This window comes from Carassius auratus, chromosome 14, assembly GCF_003368295.1.
Source record: "Carassius auratus strain Wakin chromosome 14, ASM336829v1, whole genome shotgun sequence".
Lineage (NCBI taxonomy): Eukaryota > Metazoa > Chordata > Actinopteri > Cypriniformes > Cyprinidae > Carassius > Carassius auratus.
Genome location: NC_039256.1, coordinates 9138926 through 9151305, shown reverse-complemented (window position 1 = coordinate 9151305; position 12380 = coordinate 9138926). Strand labels below are relative to the sequence as shown.

Here is a 12380-nt window from a genome sequence, read left to right as displayed (position 1 = left end):
CATATTTCGTTCTGTATTGACAGGAAGTTTTTTAAAGCAGAATTTGATGCAGTTGCAGATACCATGAAGAGTAAAAGATACACTAGGCGGGAGACGCCAAAAAGTGTGCTGTTCTTGCTTCCCTGATATCTACAATTTCCCCCAACAACAGCCATGATGCTGTATTAAGAAAAATAATATTAGCTTCCTAGATTGCTTACCAAGCTCTCATGTGCAGTCATGCTCAAATCACATTCACTTTAATCAACTCACCGACTTGAATGAAGTCCTGGTTATATTTCGTGATCACTGACTGGACAAGTAACGTTAGGTTGTCAAGCTAGCTTTGTTATAGCTAGCAAGAAACGTTGACAAACGTACTCTTCTACATTACACTGGGTATCTCTGCAACTTTTGATATAGGAACTCGAACTCCTAATATTTTACCATAAGCAGTTATGGAGATATAAACACAAGCACTTACATGATTTTAATTTAGGATTTCACTCTTTATGATGTCTCTTTTTGCCACGTTAATTCTAGTATGTGTCTGCGGGAGCACCACAACAATCTGTGACGCTGTATAGGAACTCACTCGGCTAATAGCTGCGCTGATTGCTGCCTCGCGCTAGGAAATCAATTAATTACCATTCTAAATACAAAACCTCACTAAAACCTATAATTTTCACAATCATTTTTAATGTTGAAATATATTTGTCGGGGAACCCCCAAAATCCAAAAATGACTTATGGAGGGTCCGGGACCCCCCCAGACCCCCCTCATTTCGAACCCTGGTCAGAACTGAAAGTTTGGGATTATTAATTTATATAGTAAATGTAGAAAGCAGCTTGAATCATTTGATGTACTCATATTGTGATATCCAGCATTTAAAACTGTGTTGATCTCTTCTGAGACTCACTGGGGTCATTTTCTCAGTAGAAACATCTTTCAGTATCATTTTTTTTTCTATGTAATCCCCCTTTTTGTTTATAGGCAACAAGTGAAAGATTTAGAAGTCATCATTTGTTAATTTTCTTTCTTATGGGAAGCTTAATGTAAAACGTTTTAAAAGAGGGCCACACAGAGAGCATCTCATCACTGTGTTCTGGAACTGAACAGCATTGTTCTGTTTTCCTGCCACAAACCTCTGGAAAGCTCACAGCTACTCTGTGAAGAGTGAAGCCTGTGACATTTTCAAAGCTCATTAATAATCAGGATCAGTTTAAGACGTTTTCTCAATTTGTACACTCTCTGAAGATAATAACAAAATTCTACAAAAACAGAGATAAAAAATTAAATTGGTTTCACTAGTTCACGCTTACATATAATTAGCTGAGGTATGGTATGCGTATTTGGCGTGCTGTCCGGGGAAGGACTCCGAGTTCGGGAATGGCCTGAACCTAGAGTTCCCCCACCTTCCCCGTCTATTTATAAAGTGAACTTGAAGTGAGGAGATGGGGTGGAGACGGGTAAGCCTCGCCGGACGGGGAGAGTTGGAAAGGAAAACCCGACCGGGAGGACTCTCGCGGCATCCGATGGGGCATTAAACTCAGAACATCCAATGGGTAAACCTCGCCAGGAGAGGTTAAAAGATGTGAGATTAGCTGAGGGTGGCTGAGAGTTTTTTTTTTTTGTAGGATTTGGCGAGAGGACGAGACTCGTAGCATCGGACAGTTAAGCCTCGCCTACCGTCAAATGGAAAGGTAAGTTGCGTGGCCAAGAGACTCTTACCGACGTCCAAAGGGAGCACACACATCGAACGGGTAAGCCTCACTGACTATAGAAGAGGAAAAGGTAAGGTTGTCTAACCGGGAGGCTCTCGCCGGCGTCCGAAGGGAGCACACGCATCGAACGGGTAAGCCTCTCCGGATGAGGGACAGAAAAGGTAACGACAGGAGCTTAGCTCCCGGAATCGAATGGTTAAGCCTCGCTGGCCAAGGATGGAAAAGGTCAGGTTGTCTAGCCGGGAGGCTCGGACCGACGTCCGATAGGAGCTTAGCTCCAGGAATCAAATGGGTAAACCTCTCTGGATGAAGGACGGAAAAGGTAAGGTTGTCTAGCCGGGAAGCTCTCACCTACATTCAATGGGAGCCCTGACTCCATGCATTGGATGGGTAAACCTCTCCATACGTAAGACAGAATGGCAAAGCAGGTAGCCGGGGGCTTTCACCTACGTCCAAAGGGAGTGTGAGCTCCAGGCAACGAACAGGTAAGCCTCGCTGGCTGCAGAATGGAAAAGGTGAGGTTGTCTGGCCGGGAGGCTCTCGTCAGCATCCGATGGGAGCTCGAGCTCCTGGCATCGAAGAGAGAAGCCTTGCCGGCTATAGGATAGAAAAAGGTAAGGTTATCTGGCCGGGGCATCCAGTGTCTTTTTATTTATTTTATTTATTTATTATTATTTTTTATTTAATTATAAAAAAAAATTTTTTTTTACATTTGCGACACCAGATGGGAAGTCTCTCCAGCCATTAGAGGGAAAATTGAGATTGTTTTATCTGCAAAGCACCCGTTAGTGTTCGGCGAAAGCGTAACTTGCGATATTGGATGGGTACATCTTGCCATCGGAGGGAAAAATTTGTTTTAGCTGCGATGTACTCGTTTCTGTTAGAAAATGTATTATTATTTTTTAAATTTATTTATTTGTATTTATTTATATATATTTTTTGTGGGGTGGCTTAATCTGGCTTTTTAATCCGGTAAATTTCGCTGGTGGTCGGATGGAAAGTCCAAGATTGCTTAAGCGGGAAAGCATCTGACAGGATTTTAATACCCACGACGTCATATGAGTAAGCTTTGCTGATAGTTGAACGGAGAAGGCAAAGGTTGGCTCAACCAGGAGCACTCTTGCAGCGCCTGACAATTATTATAATTATTAATAAATTACATGTATTAATTGAACAATTTTGCCAATAGATGCACATATATATTAACTGACTCATCGCGCAGAGCTTTGGTGGATTCCTGCTTGTCCCGTAGATTATCTGCTTGCACACTTTAACTTTGCGCACGATCAGATCGGTTTCTTTGCTTGAGAAGCATTCAGCTTTTCTGCCAACAAATTCCTCCATGTAAATTGTGATGGCACAAGCGCATCTTGCTCTTAAAGGGAATGAGATGACACACACACACACACACACACACACACAGCAGTGAACACACACACACACTGTGAACACACACCCAGAGCAGTGTTCATTTATGCTGCGGCGCCCGGGGAGCAGTTGGGGGTTCTGTGCCTTGCTCAAGGGCACCTCAGTCGTGGTATTGCCCTTGAGCAAGGCATCGAACCCCCAAGATAACTTGATAAATAAAGATAAATTGATAGAATTCTGAAGTTTCCTCTCCTTAAACCCGTCTGTCCCTCTCTTCAGAAGAACACTGCCTCTTCCTCACACAGTCTGTGGCTCTCACACACACACAGCTTCTGTGTCTTTAACTCTCGGTGCAAACACAGTGAAGACACGAGCTCGACAAGTCTGAAATATTACATGCAAAACATACTTTTAACAATTACCACTTCAACAGCCTCAAAATAATTATGATAGTCTTGACTACACAATGCCGTTTCCTTTAGGAGACTAATTTACATTCAGTTTAACCTCGAAAAATAAGATAACAAATAAACGCGTGTAACCGTATCCATAACAGTCTATTAACACCTCAAAAAGTGCAGGTATTGGAAAATATTATGTAAATATGACATAAGACATTCACAGATGTTATATTAAAAGTACCTCTTCCATTCAGTAACGTTAAATGAGGCTGTAAAGACCTCCGTGTCTGAGGTGAAAACCACGTCCATTTACGTGGTTTCCACGACGTTAAGCTACTTTGTTTCCGCCTTTCATACAACCGGGTACACAACTCATAACTTTACGTTTTGAATCTTTACTTACCATAATGTCTTTCACTCGCTTCTCACTTCTTTCACGCTGAGAAAATGGCGGCTGCTCACACTGGAGACGTACGATTTTAACGTGATGTGCATGCTCTCCTTCATGTCCGCATTCCCAACCTATCCCCGCTGGGTTAAAATCGAGACCAATTTTCAACCCAAACTTGGGTAAAAACAACTCAAAGTCCTAATCAGCCGTCTCAACCCAGCATTTGGGTTGAAAAAACAACTCAACATTTTTTAGAGTGTGTTACGGCCAGCTCTTTTCGACCGTACATAAAATATTCAAGTATACTAAAGAAATGACTTGCAAGATTTTATTAGTCTTCAAAAACACAAATAACTTAATATAACGAAGTCTAGGGATCATAATCAAAAAGGGGATAAATCAATCCTTATGGGGAGCAGAAAAGGTTGGTATGGACTGTAAACAAATAAAGGTTTGCAAAACAAGTGACTTCTCCAGAGGGTGTTGATCCCCTGGACGAAGGGAAGAGGAGTGATAGAGTCCAAGGTTTTATCCTCTCCATAATTAAGTGGTGATAAGGTAACGGGTGTGCGATCTCCCAAGCTCTCCTGGAAGAACACTGCCACCAGCAAGCGAGCAAGTAACGTAGGGTCGCAACACCTCCCTCCTAAAATAAATATTCTGCAACGAATCTAAAAAACAAAGGAAAGACAGTTAAACACTAATCAGAACGAACACCATTATAAGTTCTGGTGATCCAAAGGAACGTAGTCTTCTCTTCATTCTACAACACCTCTGGGCCCTAGAGATGCAAAGAGAAAGGAACGGACAATGTGGAAATGATGTTACGCTCTAGAAAGTGTGTCAGCTATTACGTTATCCTTTCCCCAAATATCTTTAATCTCGAGATGGAAAGGTTGTAAAATGAGACTCCATCGCATACGTCGCCGATTTCGATTCCTCATCCGATTTAAGACCAAAGAATTATGATCCGTATAAATGATAATCGGTGCAGCAATTGACTCTAGATATATCTCAAAATGTTGTACGGCCAACACTAGTGCAAGAGCTTCTTTCTCAATGGTGGAATATACCTGTTGATGTCGATACAATTTCTTAGAAAAGTAACTTACACGATGTAGAACCTGGTTCGAATTCTCCTGCAAGAAAACAGCGTCCGCACCGCAAGCATCAATTGCAAGACTAAAAGACTTTTCAAAATTCGGAGCTTTCAAAACAGGGGCACATGCCAGCAAAGCCTTATAATTTTCAAAAGCCTGCTGACAGGGCTCTGACCACTGAAAAGATAACTTCGGACTCAAAATCGGTAAAAGGTGAGACACTGGCAAAGTTGTCGCAAAAACTTCGTCGCAATTCACGACGAGTGGTGGGAGCTGGAAAGTTACAAATAGCTTCTACCTTAGTCTCAATGCTCTTTACACAACCATTTCCCACTACCTTACTCAAATAGGTAACGGTTGCCTTCGTGAATTCAGACTTAGTGAGATTAACTATAAGATTATTCTTTGCTAAACGAGAAAAAAATTCTTTAATCTGGTTAAGATGCTCAGACCAGGAGGAACTATACAGCACGACGTCATCAAGATATGCCTCACATCCTGACATTCCATACAGTATACGGTTTACGAGCCGCTGGAAAGTCGCAGGTGCATTTCGAACTCCGAAAGGCATTACCGTTTACTGCAGGAAAGCATCAGGCGTAACGAAGGCAGATAATTCCTTAGCACGACTACTCAAAGGCACCTGCCAATACCCCTTTAAGAGGTCGAATTTGCTGACGTAACGGGCAGAGCCAACATGATCGACGCAGTCATCAACTCGAGATAAAGGGAAACAGTCCGGCTTTGTCACAGAGTTAAGTTTTCGATAGTCTGTGCAGAATCGATATGAGCCATCGGGTTTATTTACTAAAACACAAGGAGAGCTCCACGAACTGAAACTAGATTCAGCCAGATTATGAGCAAGCAGATAGTTCACCTCATGTTTCAGCAAATCTCTTTTAAAAGGAACTCTATAGGCGTTCTGTTTAACTTGACACGAGGTTCCTACGTCGATATCATGTTCTATGACAGAAGTACGACTGGGAACGTCAAAGAAAAGAGAGGGAAATTACATAAAAACTCTGAGATTCTTCTTAACCTGTCCTCTCATCTTTCTTATTTGACAGAGAAAGAGAGGAGTGATGTCACTGAGTTGGTTAAGTCGCCCGTCGACTTCCCCTTGAGAAAGAAAACTCATCCTCCTCAACATTCTCTAAAGAATCCCCCCTCCTACTGCAAAAGAGAGATGTTCTGAAAAAAAGTCACAAGAGTTTACCACATTAACAGTAACAGAACAAACAGGAGCTATATACAATTTCAACAGGTTACTGTGACAGACTTGTATTTTTTCTCCGGTCAGGAGTATTCAACAGATAATTATTATCGGAAAGACGTTTAACAACACTGTAGGGACCTGTAAATTTAGCCTGAAATGGGTTGACAGGTAGAGGCATCAAAGCCAATACTTGATCACCCACCTGAAACTCCCTTAAGTTAGCTTTTCGGTCAAAATGTTGTTGCATTTTTATTTGAGACTTACTCAACTTCTTTTTAGCGGGAGCTCGTGCCTCATACAATCTACGCCGGAATCCACTCACATAATCTGAGATGTTTTCAGAAGGTTTCGACATTTGCCACTCCTCAGCTAACATGGCCGTAGGTCCTCGCAGTACATGTCCAACCACTAATTCATTTGGGCTAAACCCAAGGCTTTCTTGGACAACCTCACGTATCACCAATAACATCCACGGCAGACCTTCTTCCTAATCCGAGTTCCACACAATATGACATCAAAAAGGACTTCAGGGTTTGATGACACCTCTCAAGAACTCCTTGACTCTGCGGATGATAGGCACTAGAAACATTGTTGTTTACTCGACGTTGACACAGGGCTTTTGAGAACTGTTTTGACATAAAGTTCGAACCCTAATCGGATTGAATAACTTTGGGAATTCCAAAGGTCGACATAAAATTAGTGAGGGCCTTCAAGACAGATTTTGTAGTGATGGACCTTAACGGATAAGCAGCAGGATAACAAGTTAGAAGGTATTGGTGACCAGTCTTAGACCGGGGCAAAGGACCAACACAGTCAACGATCAAATGCTCAAAAGGAGTGGAAACAAAGGAAATAGGCTGCAACGGAGCAACAGGCACTTTTTGATTTGGCTTACCGGTGATCTGGCACGTATGACAAGATCGAATATGTTTTGCCACATCTCGTTTTACCTTAGGCCAATAAAACGGTCGTAAGACCCGATCATATGTTTTACGAACTCCGGTATGACCAGCAAGTCCTTGATGAGCCAAATGCAACACAGAGTCTCTCACTGGAAAAGGAACCACAATCTGAGTTTTAGGTTCAAAAGAAACATGTTTATGCGGGACCACTGTCCGACAAAGCATACCATCATCAAGAAAGTATGAAAAAGACAGAGGATCAGAACACTTCTTAGCGATGACACTCTTAAACCTTTGTTTTCTGCAGCAGGGTCTGTGTTGAGTTCGAGTTAAATCCTCTCGAGAGATCTTTAACAAAGTAGTCAGAGAACAGTCATCAACATCAGAGAGATCAACACTGGTTTTCTCAGGAGTGAAAAGAACCTCAGATGTATCAGCAGATTCATTTGCAGCACTGTTGAATCTTTCTGGTCACAAGACAATGAATAACAGGACTTCAGGTCTCTTTGCTCAGGACATTTGGACACAGCAGATCCTGGCTTACCTGTATTAACAGTATAAAAGAAAGTGTTATGCAATGGAACTTCAACTTGATTTTCAAATAATGGTTTAGCCATTGATCGAGTAACAGCACAAGCTGGAAACAAATCAGGAAATTCTCTAAAGTTTTCAAAATCAGATTTCCTAGGTATAGATGCTATTATGGGCGGAGCTGCCACACCACACTCCGTCCCCAAACATTCTCACCAGCTAAATAATTTCCCAGAATAAAATGTAATCCCAGGGACTGGAAGTGCAGAACGAACACCAACCACTACATCACCAGATACAATGTTAGGAAAGATGGATTCGATGTAAAGGCACTTCAACAAACCCCATCTCAAAACCTCGTACTAAAACATGAGTTCCAGTAGCGGTTTTAGAAGTTAAAGGCAAAATTCCTTTTTAAAAGAAACTACTGTGCGGCTCCCATATCTCGAAGACGTACTGGCACCGTTTCATTTGAACCAGGCAATGACACATTTCCCTCAGTGATAGGTGTATAATCAACGGAGGAAGTTATAGAATGATCAACAGATTTATCACTAGAGCTAGATAAATGACAAGCTTTCTTATTATAGGTATCAACAGTGAATGGTGAGGTAGAAACCAAAGCAACAGGTTTCAACAATCTCTCTTTCTTCTTGAGAATAAGACAGTCAGATATTTTATGACCAGGCTTTTTACAATAAAAGCAAACCATGTCTCGTGACAGTACAGGTTTACTAGAATGTTCAGCAACTGACGCCTTAATATTCCTACTCACAGGAGACTTTGTCTTAGGTTGAAAGCAAAACTTAGACTTACTCATATCGTTGGTTTTAAGAGCGACTGAACTAAATGACCCACGATGGGTTAACACAAATTCATCAGCCATGATAGCAGCTTCAGAAAGTGTATTCACCTTGTGTTCAGTAAGATGCGTAGCTACAGCATGAGGAACACAATGTTTCAACTCCTCTAAGAGCACTAATTCTCTTAATTCCTCTTTAGTTGTAACTTTCATTGAAGTGCACCACCGATCAAATAAGTTCTCTTTTTCTCTTGCAAATTCAACATGAGTACATTCATCAGATTTTTTCAAATTCCTACATTTTTGATGATATGCCTCAGGCAAAAGTTCATATGCATGTAATACAGTAGATTTTACAACCTCATACTCACCACTCTGTTCCAGTGAGAGTGCAGAATTAAATTCCTGAGCTTTACCTGTGAAAACACACTGTAACAATAAAGTCCAAAAGCTTTTCGGCCATTTCATGGAAAAAGCAACACGTTCGAAGTAATAGAAATATTTATCCACTTCCTTTTCAGAAAATGGCGGCATTAATCTCATATTTCTGTGAACGTCAAACTAGAGCCCTGCATTTCAGCCCAAGCCCGACGGCCCTGACTTATTTATGCCCCTAGGGCCGGGCTTCGGGCCAATTTTCACGTTACAGCTCACATGCGGGCCGGGCCTCTGGCCTTTTTTGGGTTATCCTTCTATTTATATTTTTAGACATTACATTAAAAAAAAATGAGAAGTTGACGTCGACGATAGAAAAACAAACATAGAAAGACATTTCATAACCTTATAACTTTCATCATCTGATAATTCAGAGAGTGATAGAGGAGAGGAGGACTGGGTCAAAACCTTCCTCTGTGGAGGCTATTCTTTTTCTCCACGATGCTCTGTAAGAGACTGCTCTAACTTTTCATTTGACTGGACTTTATTTTCGTTTTATTTTCGTGCATTTTTGAGGTAAGATAACCTGCAAGTTTGTTTTTAATTAATGTTTTTGTTTAGATTGTAGGCTATTTCTCATTTCTTTTGAGGGCGCTGTTGTGAGCCTGCCTCAGTATTTCAATTTTTTTTTTATTTTACTCACTGTGGTTTAATAAATAAACATTTATTAAACTAACTGTCTGTGTGATATGCTTGAAGTGTTTTATATATGGATTTTATTGTAGCCAAGTAAAGTATTAGCATTAATTTGAGAGGCTTAATTGATTAAATATGTTTTAGGCTACTTGCCGTAGGCTCAGCTGTTTAACGTTAATCGTCTTTTTTATTTTTTTTAAATGCTCCAAACATTTTTCTAAATTAACTTGATAAAGAAATGAAAAGAAACATAACGCGAAACTGACACCTTTTTTTAATTGTTACAAATAGGGCAGGCTTCCGCTGTGTAATAAAATAAATAAATAAAAACACAGGCTCGTGTCGGACTCGGGCTGATAATTCTGATGAGCTGTGAGACACGGGTCGGGCTAGGGCCTGAGCGTCTCGGGCCAGGGCCAGGGCCGGGCTCGGGCCTTGATTTGAGGCCCGTGCAGGGCTCTACGTCAATCACAGGTTCACCTGCATTCACTTGCTGTTGTAGAACAGGAGGCACATTCGCTTGTGAGACTTCAGCTGACTTTGCTGCTAATTCTAACTCCAACTTTTTTTTATCTGAAACGCTCTCTCTTCTCGTTCCTTCTCTAAATGAAACATCCTCTCTTCTCGTTCCTTCTCTAAATGAAACATCCTCTCTTCTCGTTCCTTCACTAACTCAAGCTCCAGTCTTCGCATAGCTAACTGATGATCTAATTTTCTCTCTTCAAATTATCTTTCTACCGCTCATTCTTTCATAGTGCGACCGTCGCGTTCAGCACGAATTTTCGCGCATCTAAACACAATTGCTTCTCTTGCAAAGACAATTCTGGATATTTTGTCTCACCTTCACTATAAACCTCAGCAGGAGTAGACACAACCGATTCACTGGGAGTAATTAACTCAGTGCTTACCTCTATAACTCCTCTATCAACAAGTGACCGCTTCAAAGTAGTCACAATAGTTTCCTTCAGCCTCTTTTCCTGAGAAGTAAGATCGACACTGAAGCGTTCGGCGATTTGCACTAACTGCTACTTTGTACAACTCTCAAGCAAAGCTTCTGATGGACACGCAAAAAAAAATCTTTGATCACCAAAGACATTTTGTTTGTATAAGCACAATAACACAAACGAAACTACTAGCTAACACACGTGAGACGCTGTTTACAACTCTCATAAGCCACTTCAAAGAAACTACGTTACCGTATTACGCAACCTATGCTCATTCACAAAAACTGCCCACAAGTCAAAACACAGCGTAAGCGCGGAATTAAACTGAACTATACACAAACACAACGATTTACCCTTATTTATTTTTGTAGAATGGATTTACCGTTTACAATAGGAGAAAACTCCAGCTCCTAACTCAGAAAATACAAACTAAATCCTACCTGGTCTTCAGAGATGTAATGGGCTCGGGCGGCATTAAACGCTGAGCTCCACGACAATCAGTCAAACTGAAGGTCCAGAAGCGTACCCCCTACAGAGAGTTAATCTCCCCTCAGGATAACCTCCAAAAACAAGAAAGGCAAAATAACAAAACAAAACAACAAACAGCGCTCTGTTGGAAGGATTGTATTCACAATTCAGCTGGAAACACTCTCTCACCAGAGTTCTCATTTATAAGAAGGCAACCATTCACAAAAACATACTCACATACAGCCCATACTTACCAACGTTTCCTACACCCATAGGATCATGGACAAGACACCCAATTTATGTTACGGCCAGCTTGTTTCGATCATACATAAAGTATACAAGTACACTAAAGAAATGACTTACAAGATTTTATTAGTCTTTAAAAACACAAATAACTTAATATAACGAAGTCTAGGGATCAAAATCAAAAGGGATAAATCATAATTCTTATGGGGAGCAGAAAAGGTTGGTATGGACTGTAAACAAATAAAGGTTCGCAAAACAAGTGACTTCTCCAGAGGGTGTTGATCCCCTGGACGAAGTGAAGAGAAGTGATTGAGTCCAAGGTTTTATCCTCTCCATAATTAAGTGGTGATCAGGTAACAGGGGTGTGCGATCTCCCAAGCTCTCCTGGAAGAACACTGCCACCAGCAAGCGAGCAAGTAACGCAGGGTCCTAACAGAGTGTTAGCTGCCAAATGAGACCAAACATGACAGGGTGATGTGTTTGATCACAAGAGTTAATAACTGATGTGTAATGGGGAACACGTGGCTCCTGTGAAGCAGATGTCCTCCTGTAGGTGTTTATTAGAGGAGCAAGTGACAGTTTCTCCAGACAGATCTGTCTTATATCACTATCAAACAATATCTCACATTCAGCTTTGTGTGTCTGTTCAGTCCTGAAGCACATGACAGTTTCAAACAGCAGCATTGAGCATCAACATCTAAATCTCATTCGGTCAGCAGCAGTTTGTGGCAAAGCTTGTCATTATATCTCCTCTCCTGCTCTGAGACCAGAGTCAATAACAAACTACACACACTTCAACTACAATTCACACTGTGTCATTGTTCTCTACAGGTTGAGTGATTGTGTTGTCACAGATGAAGGTTGTGCCGCTCTGTCTTCAGCTCTGAGATCAAACCCCTCACACCTGAGAGAACTGAATTTTTCTAATAATAAACTAGAAGACTCTGGAGTGACACTGCTGTCTGCTGTACTGGAGGATCCTCGCTGTAAACTGGAGACACTGTGGTAAGATCATATTTGACTCTCACACATGAAACACAGTGTAAAGTACAGTATGTCTGAAGTGTTGAGTCTCTTTCTGCTGAGTTCAGCTGATTGAGCTATAAATGATTGAACACATGATCTGTTCTTCAGTAACATGATGCTGCAGGACTGAGAGTCACACTGAAATACACACTTTCAAACACCATCAACACTTCAATCTCTTGACTTTAAACCGATTCAACACAATCAGAAC

At 41.2% G+C, this 12380-nt stretch overlaps 1 protein-coding gene across 1 annotated transcript in view; it reads left to right on the top strand.

The window, feature by feature from the left end:
• Window positions 1-12167, top strand: part of LOC113113542 (NACHT, LRR and PYD domains-containing protein 12-like) — a 245285-nt gene extending 233118 nt beyond the window's left edge. The window contains exon 8 of the mRNA XM_026279797.1: window positions 11975-12167. Within this exon, the coding sequence (XP_026135582.1) occupies window positions 11975-12152 (178 nt within the window). The 3' untranslated portion in view covers window positions 12153-12167. The remainder of the gene's footprint in view (window positions 1-11974) is intronic.
• Window positions 12168-12380: the final 213 nt, after the last annotated feature.